The sequence below is a fragment of the Pan troglodytes genome, chromosome 5, assembly GCF_028858775.2.
Source record: "Pan troglodytes isolate AG18354 chromosome 5, NHGRI_mPanTro3-v2.0_pri, whole genome shotgun sequence".
Taxonomy (NCBI): Eukaryota; Metazoa; Chordata; class Mammalia; order Primates; family Hominidae; genus Pan; species Pan troglodytes.
The window spans coordinates 46,276,404-46,289,871 of record NC_072403.2 but is presented as its reverse complement, the minus strand read 5'-3'; the positions used below and the strand labels follow the sequence as shown (position 1 = coordinate 46,289,871).

General features: G+C 50.9%; 1 protein-coding gene across 1 annotated transcript in view; it reads left to right on the top strand.

Moving 5' to 3' along the window:
• Positions 1 to 11,638, top strand: part of LRFN2 (leucine rich repeat and fibronectin type III domain containing 2) — a 197,234-nt gene extending 185,596 nt beyond the window's left edge. The window contains exon 3 of the mRNA XM_016955413.4: positions 10,315 to 11,638. Coding sequence (XP_016810902.3) covers positions 10,315 to 11,284 — 970 coding nt within the window. The 3' untranslated portion in view covers positions 11,285 to 11,638. The remainder of the gene's footprint in view (positions 1 to 10,314) is intronic.
• The last annotated feature ends 1,830 nt before the right edge of the window (positions 11,639 to 13,468 follow it).

The following is a 13,468-nucleotide window of genomic DNA, read 5'->3' as shown; positions in this document are numbered from 1 at the left end:
GCCAGAAACAGCAAATATGAGACACCGGCTCCAGAGGACTCTGTCCCACTGAGTTTAAACACAGCCTCAGAATCCTTAACATTAGCACCCAGCAGCCAATCTCAGAGTTGGAACACAAGAGAACATACTTGCAAGAACCTGGCTCCTATCTACTACCTTGGTGACTTCATTTCCTACTACTCTCCCTTTCCATCTCTCTGTTCCAGCCTCACCGTCCTCCTCACTGTTTCTACCTCAAGGCCTTTGCACTGGCACCTCCTTCCTGCCTGGAAACTCTGCCCATGGATATCCATGTGGTTCCCTCACTTCCCTCAGAACTCCCAGGAGCATGTGTCCCGAAGTAGAGAGATTGTCCTCCTCATTCGCTGGAGTCCCATTTCCGGCCCTAATTAGCTATGTGAGCCCAGGGCAGTTCAGTTAACCGCTGCCTCTAAAACAGGTAGCACAATTATTAGATGTACTTCCCAGGGTTATCATGAACATGAATTGAGGAAATGTGAAAGTGCTGGGTTCGATCTTGGCTGAGCACAATCCTCCTCTCTGTGAGAGCTTAGTCAAGTCACCTAATGTCTTGGAACCTCGATTTTCTCATCCATAATGATAATAAGACTAGTACCTCCCTCACAGGATTTCCCAAGGTTAAATTAACTAATACATGGAAAATATTCAGAACAGTGTTTGACACATAGTAAGTGCTCAATAAATGTTAGCTATCATTGTAAAGTAATGCATGTTATTTTTTTCTTTTTAAATTGCTGGCAAACAGTTGGCCTGACTCCAAGACTTGCCTCCTGCTAAATCCTGATTCTGCTCAATTCAATTCAGTGTAATACAGCATAGGGAAGATCATGCTCCGTGGCCTGGCAGACCTGGCTCAGCCACTTTCCAGCTGTGTGAGCTTGAGCAGGGGTTCTATCTGCCTGAGTCTTAGTTTCTTCATCTGTGATAAAGGGATAATTATTCCAACCTCATACAGTCAGCATGCAGAATCAAAGAGACTCTGCCTGTCAAGTTCCTGGCACGTAGTAAGTACTCAATAAATTGTATGCAGGATGGAACAACACTCATCTCCTCTACTCCCTTGCAGCTCATGCATGAAAGCAAACAGGTCCCTTTGGGGCTCGCAGGAAGAGAGAGAATCTGGGAGTAAGGGCTGCTTGGCTTGGTTTAATGAGGCCATGTCATGTAGTCTGAGATCTCAAGGCTAACTAGAGAGGGTGGCAAGCCAGTGATTCTGTGAAGAGCCAGTAATGAGGACACAGAGAGCCAGGGGTGGGGTAGGGGAAGCCTGATGTGACCCTTCCAAATTAGTGCTGAGGCTCAACAGGCAGCCATGGTGCATCACTGATGGAGGGAGGAGAGGACAGAGCACCTAGAAAGGCGTGGTGCTAGGGGAGCAGAGGGGAGGCTGGAGGCTGGAGGCTGGAGGAATTATGCAGATACAAGAGGTGGTATTTGTTGACAACTCCAGGAAGGCAAGGATTTCTTGTATAGACACCAGCACCAATGTCTTCCTCTTACACAAACACACATTCACCCTGTCTCTCACACACATACCTACTAAATAGCAAATACTTCAGGCTCACTTCGTCTAACCTGTGGGTGTCTGTTAGCCAGGGGAGGCAACTGCTGTTGCAAATAATTGCCATAATGTAAAGCCTCAAGCAGAATCAAATTTGATTTCTCACTTTCCTAACAGTCCAGAGCGGTGTGCCAGGTTATCAGGAGACCTTCCTTATGGGAGACTTAGGTACCCAGTATGCACCTCCCTCCAGGCCTTGTCATCCCGCCCAAGGGTCCAGCTGGCAGAAGGAAAAGGGAGTGTGGGGAAGGCACCCAAGCTACTGAAGGCCTGGCCCAGAGATGGCACAGATCATCTGGCACAGATGACATCCTCCACATCCCTTTAGCCAGAAAGGGTCACATGGGCACACTAGCTGCAAGGGAGCCTGGAGAGTGTAGCCTAGACTGGAAGCCACGAGAGAGGGGGAGAGTGGGGTTTGGTAGTCAGCCCACAGGCTCTTCCTAGAGGCCCATAGGCTCTTCCTGGAGGCTGAGGCCCAGGTGGAAACTCCCACTCCATTCCCATTCCTATTCCTGAGGCCCAAATGCCTTTTCTGGGGGGTAAACTCTGTTCCATTAGAAAAGAGGAGGCTTAGCCTACAGAGAGAGGTCACATAGGAAGTCACCTCAGAAGTTTCAGAGGATGTGGGAGCCTCTGGGGGAGGTGGGGTTAGGGGGTTGGTTGAAAGAGGGGCAGAACAATGACTAACATTGGCTAGGACCAGGACCCCTTATTGCCACATACATGTAAACACCTACACTCTGGCACACACTCACAAATACCCACACATTCAGCTGACAAATGATACTTCTTAGACACACATCTTCTCACACACAGGCATACACACAATCACATACCCCAAACACATATGTATATGCACATCCATGAAAGGTTTTCAGGAGCCCTTGCAGTAAGCCTCAAGGATATAGAAAAACACCTCTCCAGGCCGGGTGTGTTGGCTCATGCCTGTAATCCCAGCACTTTAGGAGGCCAAGGCGGGTGGATCACTTGAGGTCAGGAGTTTGAGACCAGCCTGGCCAACATGGTGAAACCCCATCTCTACTAAAAATACAAAAATTAGCCAGGTATGGTGGTGCATGCCTGTAATCTCAGCTACTCAGGAGGCTGAGGCAGGAGAATTGCTTGAGCCTGGGAGGCAGAAGTTGCAGTGATCCAAGATCATGCCATTGCACTCCAGCCTGGGTGACAGACTAAGACTCCATCTCAAAAAAAAAAAAAAAAAAAAAAAAAAAGGAAAAGTACCTCTCCAGAAAGATGTCCTCAGAACCAGCCAGTGTCTGAGAGTCACCATTAACTAACCCTTGAATATTAGATAAGAATCCCTCACATATGTTTAGGCCCTAACATTTTGCAAAGCACTCTTGCACTCACTGCCTAACCATAGGGTAAATATTTACTCAGCATTGACTCTAGGCAAGACATCGTGATCGGCAGTAGAAATACAAAGAGGAATAAGACACAGTTCCAGTCCTCAAGGGAAAGGTGTACATGAACGACCCCCAGGGCTTTAACAGGGGACTGTAAGAGTGGTTGTGGGAGGAGGGAGAGAAGAGATAGCTCTGGTGAGGTCAGAGGTAATTTATGAGTCAGGCCTTAAAAGATGAGGTCACCCAGTGGAGAAAGATATGATGCTAAGGAAGAGGGACCACTGTGTGCAATGGGATCAAGCTGGCTTACTGGGGGAGTGATGAGTGATTCCGAGAGGCTGGTAAATTGTTTCCTAAAGCTGGAGTTTCACTAGATACAGCCAAGATGTGCTGCTGCTGACATGAAGTGATGATCATCTTTTCCCAAAGTGCAAGGAAATAAGTTAATAAATAGAATGTTCTCAACAATGTAAAGGTTATCTCCTTGTGTCATTCAGGATTCAGTCAGAAATAAAAGAACATTTTAGGTCTTTTGAAAGAGGGAATTCAGGCCGGGAGCCGTGGCTCACGCCTGTAATCCCAGCACTTTAGGAGGCCAAGGCGGGCGGATGGTCTGAGCTCAAGAGTTCGAGACCACCGTGGGCAACATGGTGAAACCCCGTCTCTACTCAAATACAAAAAATTAGCCAGGCTTGGTGGCGTGCACCTGTAGGCCCAGTTACTCGGGAGGCTGAGGCACAAGAATCGCTTGAGCCCCTGAGGCGGAGGTTGCAGTGAGCCAAGAGATCGCACCACTGTACTTCAGCTTGGGCTACAGAGTGAGACTCTGTCTTAAAAAAAAAAAAAAAAGAAAAGAAAAGAAAAAGAAAGAGAATTCAGTACAGGGTTTGGATTTCAGGGATGATGGAGCTGCTCAGAGGTCAACAACAGGTGGAGGCAGTGAGCATGGGAGCAGTGGGTGGGGGGCAGGACAGTGAGGCGCTATAGAGATTAGCAACAGCTGGGAGCCACCGCCACCCACCCATCCCCATCCAAGGCTGGAAGGACACAGGAGGAGATGGCATGACCAGTGACTAAGATCCTAATGTGTCTAGCAGGAGCTGGAACCCTGGCAGCTGGAATCACAGAGGAGTTTCACTGACAGGGTGAAACCACTTGGAGATGAAAAAATAGAAGAGATACCTGGCTTCTCCCCTCTTCCGGCCCTCCAGTCTCTCTCTCCAGTGCCTCCATTGGCCAACTCCAACTGGCAGCCTGAGGGCTCAGAAACCTGGGAACAGACAAGGGAGCCTGGGAAATGTAGTTCCCCACAGGCAGAGGCAAGCAGGTGAAATGTGGAGAGCAGATTCGAGAGCCCACAGTAGAATAACAGTATGTGCCTGTGATTTCATAGACCTCTAGTATCAGCTGTAGATTTGTGTGCTAGTGTTAAGCTGAATGAACAATGCCAAAATAATATTAACAGAAAAAGAAAGAAAAAGAAAAACAATCCAGAGGCAGCCACTTAGGCTTGTTTTGTGTTTCCTTGGTAAGTGCTTGGGGTTGCAGTTTCAAATTGTCTTTTAGAGTGTGTGAGCTTAATTAAATTTAACGCATTGGAGCAGCTTAACTTAAAATAGCAATTCATGTTTTCTGCTAACAGAAATGTTGGTAGTTTACATGATGGAAAGAAATCTCTCAGGATTTCAGGGACGTGTTTTTCACGGAGGTGCCCATGACTGACCTGATGGTTGAGCCATTTATTATCTATTGTCCCTCAGGATCCGCTCTCCCCTCCTCCGCCTTGCCCTGCACTCTGGAAGCCTGACCTGCATGTGCCTGTGAACTCTGGCTTTCGGTTTGGTTCAGCCATGCAGAGCAGCAGCAGAAGGTCGGCGGCAGAGAAGAGTGAGGTCCGGCTACTTCTTTGTCCGGTGCCCACCCTGTAAGGTTGCCCCTGGCAGCTTCTGTTTCTCAACCAAATTCTCTAAACCAGTGTGCCTCAATGGAGGGTGACTTTGCCCCCAGAGGACATTGGGCAATGCTTGGAGACATTTTAGCTTGTCACACTGTGGGTGTGTTCTGGCATCTGGTGGGTGGAGCCCAGGGGTGTCCTGGGATTGTCCTCCTACGATGCAGAGGACAGCCCCACACAGCCAAGACATAGTCAGCCAAAGTGTCAACAGTGGTGAGGCTGAGAAAGCCTGCACTAGCCCAGGGCTCCTCAAGCTATTCATTGTGAAGGAGCAGCTTCGATTTTCCCCACTCTGTTGCAGGCCAGTGCTTTTGTAAGACTAGAACTAAGTTACCAGAAATAATCATCACGCACTTCAATGTGACAACCAATGCCAAATTGCTATACAGCCTTAATTCTTACTCTTGACTTCTGTAGTGTCTGATCATGGAACAGGAACAAACAGTCCATGGGCCGGCATCCATCTGTGAGCCACACTACAAGCAGCACTGGCCTACATGCTTCTCTCTCCTGGGGATGAGGCAGACATAACACCTCGGCTCTTGGCTGCTATTAGCTCTGGGTTCTTGCACATTCCCTTGTGATCCCCCATACCCTCTTGCCTCTTTACAACTAGTCCCTTGATAAATAAGATCTTTAATTATCCTTCTAGGAAGTGCCATCTGCCCATTCAGGGCCCGGCTGATTCTGCAGTGTTTTCCTACCTGGGCAAGTTTTTGAGAATGTGGGCAGCGTCAGAGGCTGTGTGGGTAGAAGGACAACAATGTGACAGCAGCCTGGTTTGGGAGCCCAGCTAAGGAGTTTGCACTGTCTCTTGTAGACCATAGTTAGTACTTGAAGCATCTCAGTGGGCAGGCGACACAGCCAGAGTTGTGTTTTAAGTGGAGCACTAGAGATAGTGTGGTGCTGAGAATGCACTTTCAGGGAGCAAAATTTGTGGCAGAGAGCCTGACTGGAGGCTGCTGAGTCCATCCTGACCAGAAATGGAGAGGCCTAAGCTAACACTGTATGTGGAGTTGGAAGGCAGAGGGTGTTCAGAAGGTAGAATCTACCAGCCAGAGTGATGGGTTGTGAGCAGGAGTGAAGGGGGAAATCCAGGCTCCCCAGATATAGCTTGGAGGATCAGTGGATGGTTTTGTAGGGTTGGATGATGAGGTGGACAGGGGGACACAGGTCAGAGATGAATTCTATATCTTTCACTAGAGTGCCCATTTCACGTGGCTTTCTCATGCAATTTGTCTGTTGGCTGCCTGGAGTCAGAAGCGTCTTGCTTTTAAGAAGTGTGGGCTGTGGGATGCAATGGACCTATTCTGGTCTCAGCCCCATCATTCCCCCAAGGGAAAGTTCAAACTGTTCAGCTTCCTCCTTCTCTAAACGGGAATAACTTCCTCAGAGGGTTGTCAGGAGATTAAATGAGATAATGCGTGTAAACTTGCCAGGACAAGTAAGTGCTAGGCAAATACTGGTTATTATTGTTATTAGAAAAGGCAAACTTGACCTTGCCAGCCAGGGCTGTTTTGAGTTAGCTGGCTCTGGCTCTCCTTAAGTCACCCCAACTCCTCCTACCGCCAGCACACACACACAGACATACACGCGCACACACACACACACACACACACACACACACACACACAGAGCAGAGGAATCAGGAGCCGCCTTCCGCCTTTCTGCTCTTCATCCTAGCAGGCTTTTCCTGCTGGCCTTGTTTCTGATGGGCCAATTACAGTGCAAAACTGTTCCAGACCTGACCTTTCATCCCGGTTCCAGTGGCCCGCCAAGAATCAGCCTTGCCTTGTTACACCTCCATCAGCAGCACAGCCCAACCGCAGCTTCATCACATTAGGATGTGGCTTCATCACATTATGATTTTCTCTGAGTTGGGGAGCAAAGGTGAGTTGGGGAGACCAGGCAGGGTTCCTCACAAAGTTGCCCAGGAAGGGCAGGAAGACGGGGCAGTGTCTGAGAGGCAGCATGGCCCAGGGGTCAGGTGCGGAGGCCCTGGAGCCAAACTGCCTGATTTGAATCCCAGCTCTGCCAACTTACTAGCTGGGCCTCCATGGGCAGGTAGCTTAACCTTTCTGTGCCTCAGTTTCTTATCTGTTAAGTGGAAATGAGAATAACAATAATAGCCTCCCAACAATGTTAGGGAGTATTAAACGAGTCTTAATCCCCTTAAATATCTCACAATAGTGCCTGGCACAGAGTAAGCCCTCATGTTAGCTGTTCTTCTTATTTTGTTGCTATTAGTAGTAGTACTAATAGTAGTACTAGTGTAATCTGCTTCCCAGGAGAAGGTGGCTAACTATTGAGAAGATTTCTGGGCTAGTGGTACAACTTTGGTGACCTGGGGTGGCTGTGTTCAATGCAATCATGAATGTGGAAACCTATGTTACACAACAGGTATTCAGTAAACAAGGGTGTCCATCCACCTCTCAAGTGGACATGCTCTTATATCACTGTGGCCCAACAAAATGGTGGAATGCCGTGATTCAGAGCAGACTGAAGGTGGCCTCCCTGGGATTTAATCCCAGCTCTGCCATGTTATCTTTGCTTAACACTTCTGCACCTCTGTTTCCCCATCTGAAAAATCTGGATTATGATGGCAGCTGTGTCGGGGAGTTGCGGTAGGCCTAAGTGAGTTGGCATAGGGCACTTAGAGCATGGCGCACAGTTACCAGCTGGTGTTTGCTCTTGCTGCTGTCACTGTTCTGGGTGTGCTTAGCTCCTGCCTTCTCAACTTACATCATTAGCCCTGAGGGAAAAGGAACGAGGCCCTGGAAGACTCAAGTGTCCCCTGCAGCATTGGCCACACAGGGCTCCTCAGGCCCTGCCCAGCAGATGGCCTAGCAGGCTGGGCATCCTGTCAGTAGAGGAGCGTGAGTCACAGCAGGCTCTAAGCTGCCCCAGGGATGAAGGTGGTTGACCAGCCACAGGCCAGGGTGAACTTTTCACTGAAATGAGGAAAAATGCTTCCATGTCTGTCACACAGTGAGGAACAAGCCCAGACCGTGGACCCAGAAGCTAGTGTTAAAGGTCTCAACTGCTGCATACAAGCAGTCCCAGCTGTGTGACCTCAGGCAGATCACTTACCCTCTCTGAGTCTCAGCCATTTCTTCTCTGTGAAATGGGAGTACTGATCACTGCCTTTACAGGACTGTCATGATGCCCAGGTGAAACTGGCTCTGAAGTCTTCAGATAGACCTGTGGGGCTGGCTGCAGGGTCCTTGCTGGATCCACCTCTCCTAACCCCTCTGGCCTCTTCTGCCCCAAACACTGTGCTAAGGGTGGGGCTGTGTATTAGTCCATTTTCACGCTGCTGATAAAGACATACACGAGACTGGATAATTTACAAAAAAAAAAAAAAAAAAGGAAAAGAAAAAGTTTAAATGGACTCACAGTTCCACATGGCTGGGGAGGCCTCACAATCATGGCAAAAGGTGAAAGGCACGTCTCACCTGGTGGCAGACAAGAGAAGAGAGCTTGTGCAGGGAAACTCCCCTTTATAAAACCATCAGATCTCATGAGATTTGTTCACTATCATGAGAATAGCTTGGGAAAGACCCACCCTCATGATTTAATTACCTCCCACCAGGTCCCTCCCACAACACCTGTGAATTGTAGGAGCTACAATTCAAGATGAGATTTGGGTGGGGACACAGCCAAACCATATCAGGTGGGCCTTGGGGGCTCAATTTCCTCCAGTGTGGCTTCCCCAGCAAAAGAGCAGGTGGGCAGGTGAGGAGGGAGGCAGCAGCCACTGGGGTTGCCCACTGACGGGATGTCAATATCTGTCTGTCAGTTCCAGTCCTCTGTGCATGGATCCCAGGTGGAAGTTTTCAGGCTTCAGTATTTCATATTTGAGATCTTAATTAAGTTGCCTAGCTCCAGGTTTGAGGGGTTGATGGGAACTGATAGAGCCCTTTCATTCTCAAGTAGCAGGGAATAGGAGAATGGGAGTGGAGGAACTACCAAGAAAGCTACACAGTGGTACCTTCAGGCCTGGGTATGTCTTTGGGAGTGTTTATGGAAGTGACACAGGCATCATCTCTGGAATCAGCAGAAGGCATGATACCTCAACAAGGGTCTTGGAGTTCAGGGTGTGCATCCAGGCTTAACAAGGTCACAAGGGTCCAGAGTTCAGGGTGAGGAGTTCCAGGCAGGAGAGGACCAGCCACAATGTGGGGAGAGTGCTTCCCCATCAGACCCTCCCCAAAGGTGGAAGGAGCAGTTAAAGTCTTCTACTAAAGAAACTCTTCCCCTAGGTTTCTTGGCTGAGCCTGGCCTACTACAACTAGGACCAAGGAATCGTCCCTTTCCTCTGGGATGCAGAAGTGCCCCCCAGTCCTTAACACTGCACTGTCCTTCCACCCCTAAGCAGCAGGCCCCCTTCTCCTGCATCCAGTCCTCTTCTGCTTAGACTCCCTCTCCCTCAGTCTGCAGCAGCAAACGCTCTCCCTCCTGAGTCATGAGAAAGCCCTTTGGAGGTGTGGGTGGTGCTGGCCTCTCCAGGCAGGACCTTGTCTCTGACACAGCACAGCACCTGGTCCAGAAAGAAGGCTCAGAAAGTGTTGATGGGGATCCCCATGAATCTCAGAGGTCACAGGAGGGCTGGAGCAAGCCTCGGGGTGGGCTGGCACAGGGTCGGGCTGACCTGACTCTCACCCTGCCCTTCCCAGAGACAGAGGGAATACTTGTAGCAGGCATGAGGGAGGGAAGTAGCGGGTCTCCCTTTGTATAATTTCTGCTTCTTCACACTTTAACCTCTCTGCCTCTCTGTCTCTCCCTCTGCCTGTCCCTGTGTGTCCTCTCAACTCGCTTGAGTCTCCCCCCCTCCTCTTTCCCTCCACCTCTAAATGCCTCCCCTTTTCTCTGCTTTCAACTGCCCCCTTTCTCATTCCCTTCATCTTCATACTCATTGTGTTTTTGTGTTTTTGTTTCCATATATCTGGATTTTCTCTCACCCGGTATCTGACACATCCTTGGTCTCTGACACATCCTTGGTCTCTGACACATCCTCCGTCTATACCTCTCCCTGATGCTCCATCTCTGAATCTCCCTCTCTCACCTTCCTTTCCACCCTAACCTGTCCCTTGGTTCCCTTGTCTGGGTCTCCCTCCTCACATGTCTTTCTTCTCTATTTCCTATGCTCTATTCCTGTCGCCTGCCTGCCCCTGCCCCTCCCTCCTCCCCTCTCCTCTGTCTCTCCTTCTCTCTCCTTCCATGTCTCTTCACTCCTCTGTCCCTTTCTTTCCCTCTGCCCCATTCTCTCTGTGTCCCCGTGTCTGTCTTGGCCTCCCTCCCCTCCCCCTCCCCATCTCTGTCACTCTGTTTCTACCTCTGTCCACTCCCCATCACCCTGTCCTTCCACCCCACCACCCCTCACTATTTCTGTCCACCTCCCTCCCCAGGATGATCCCAGCCTCCAACAAGGCCTTCGTGGTCAACAACCTGGTGTCAGGGACTGGCTACGACTTGTGTGTGCTGGCCATGTGGGATGACACAGCCACGACACTCACGGCCACCAACATCGTGGGCTGTGCCCAGTTCTTCACCAAGGCTGACTACCCGCAGTGCCAGTCCATGCACAGCCAGATCCTGGGCGGCACCATGATCCTGGTAATCGGGGGCATCATCGTGGCCACGCTGCTGGTCTTCATCATCATCCTCATGGTGCGCTACAAGGTCTGCAACCACGAGGCCCCCAGCAAGATGGCAGCGGCCGTGAGCAATATGTACTCGCAGACCAACGGCGCCCAGCCACCGCCTCCAAGCAGCGCACCAGCCGGGGCCCCGCCGCAGGGCCCGCCCAAGGTGGTGGTGCGCAACGAGCTCCTGGACTTCACCGCCAGCCTGGCCCGCGCCAGTGACTCCTCTTCCTCCAGTTCCCTGGGCAGTGGGGAGGCTGCGGGGCTGGGACGGGCCCCCTGGAGGCTCCCACCCTCCGCCCCGCGCCCCAAGCCCAGCCTTGACCGCCTGATGGGGGCCTTCGCCTCCCTGGACCTCAAGAGTCAGAGAAAGGAGGAGCTGCTGGACTCCAGGACTCCAGCCGGGAGAGGGGCTGGGACGTCGGCCCGGGGCCACCACTCGGACCGAGAGCCACTGCTGGGGCCCCCTGCGGCCCGGGCCAGGAGCCTGCTCCCCTTGCCCTTGGAGGGCAAGGCCAAACGCAGCCACTCCTTCGACATGGGGGACTTTGCTGCTGCGGCGGCGGGAGGGGTCGTGCCGGGCGGCTACAGTCCCCCTCGGAAGGTCTCGAACATCTGGACGAAGCGCAGCCTCTCTGTCAACGGCATGCTTTTGCCCTTTGAGGAGAGTGACCTGGTGGGGGCCCGGGGGACTTTTGGCAGCTCCGAATGGGTGATGGAGAGCACGGTCTAGGTGGGGGTGGGCATGCTCCCTTTCCTGCGCGCAGGGTGGGAGAAGGGGAAAGAATCTCACTGGCAAGTGTTTGTGGAGTTTCCATGGTGATGTTTACATCCAGGGACAGTTTCGTCTCCCTGTCAATGGCCTCGTGTCCCCCCCTACCCCCCAACACCCACATCACCTCCCCACCACCCGGCCGGGGTGTGCTCAGGGAATGTGGACTCGCTCAAATGCCGGACTGAGCCCTGAGTGTTTGGAAAGGCGAGACTCCGCCTTTCTAATCACAAATGTAGCCTACAAGCAAGCGGCTTTGGATTGCTTATGGGTCTAGTGTTGTTTTTATTTCTTAATTTATTTTTTTTCCATTTCCCAGACTCCTCCTCTTCATTCACACGAATGATCGAGAGTTAATCGTACATATGAATGTGTGTTCCCAGCAGCCCTGGTAGTGGGTAATTGTTGCCAATTGACAAGAGGAGGGAATTATTCTCTTTCCACACTTGTTTGGGGGAAGACTGTGGGGTTCCCTGCTCAGAGCTCTCATTACTCCCAACCACCCCCACACCCGACACTGGAAGGGGTGAGTGACTGACCCCCGATACCTGACCTAGTTTCCTTTGCTTCTCAAACATGACATGCCACACCCATCACAGAAGCTTAAACCAGAAGGGTAATTTCCTGGGTTCTTACGTGTGGGGAGGGAGGAGGGCTTCATGCTATAGGGCACAAGGGATCTTAACTTCCGGAGTTGCTTTGGGCTTGTTGCCACTCTTTCTGGGAAGCTGGCATGGAAAGTCCCCCTTGAGCATGTGGCAGGCCAGGAGGGCTTCTCTTAAGGAAAGCAGCGGGGGTGGCAGAAACAACAGTGGACTTGGAGTCCGAAGTTCTGTGTCTGGGCTCCATAGTCACATGAATAGCCAGCTGAATAACTGGGGCAAGACCCTTTTATCTGTTGGGACCTGAATTTCTCAATTTGCAAAAATACTGGGATTGTACTAGGTCTCCAGTCCCTTTCCAGTTCTATGGGTCTATTAATTATTCATGACTCTAGATGTTAGGCTTTTTTGCTTAGTGACACCAGAAGCACAAGCTGGTTACAGCAGTCCCCCTCCTTTTTACTGGACACAGAGAATTCTAGAAACCTTGGAGGGGGAAAGCTGAATCTTTTTAGAATCATAGGCTTTTGAAGCTTGGGGAGGTGTTTGCAATCATCCCATCTTTAACCCTCCCTCTCCCTTCCAGAGAGCATAAAGGAATTGCCCAGGGTCACACAGTGAGTTCATGACCAGGTCAGGGTAGAAGCCAAGGCCACCTGCCTCCTGGCAGTGGTATTTGGGATCCATGACCCTGTCTTCACTCTGCCTAGGGCTTTTCTGTGTCCAAAGGCTGTCCCATGTTTGTTCCTTAAGAAAGTGGCTCAGGGTGGGATGGGGGGATGCCTGCTCTTGGTTTCTTGAGGAGGGTCCATCCTTGGAAATTACAGGGTGGAATGGGAGGGGTGCATAAGCTCCTTTCCATCTAGGGATAACCCCTCCCTGCCAGACAGTGGCAAGAGAAGGGGAAGAGGAGATGTGCCCACGGAGAACCTGCTGTAGACAGATTGGAATGACTTTCCCCGGCATCCCTGTCCCGTGTCTACTCATCAGCAACTCACTACCTCTCCCTCAGTCTCTCCAACTCATTCTTTCCTCTCCCAACTCCTTCCATAGACCTCTATTTTCTCTCTTTTGTTCTTCCTTCTTCCACTTGCCAACCACGCAGCCCACAAAGCATACAGGCAAGACCATTCTGGACCAAAAAGTTCCAATGGCCTCAGACCTGGACCCGAGCTGCTGGCCCCCAACCCCACTCTGGAACACACAAGGAGGGATTTGCAACTGTCTATGAAGAATTACCTTTGGCTCTAGTCCCAGAGCCTCCAAATCCCAGGCCTTCCTCCTTCCTCACTCTCCTCCCTCCCCTCTCTTCTCTTCATCCTTCTTTTTTTTTCTCCTTTTACTCTCTGCCTTTCCCAGTCCCTTTCTGGTCCTGACAAGGTCATTAACAGATCAGGCCAGTCCCTCCTGAGACCTCAAGTTATAATAATTTTCGAGGCCAGTCCCAGGGCTGAAGCACATCCTTTCTATGGTCACAGAAGCACCCACAGAATTGGGTAACTTGAAAGGAAATCTCTTCCACCCTTTCTCTTTTCCCTTCCTG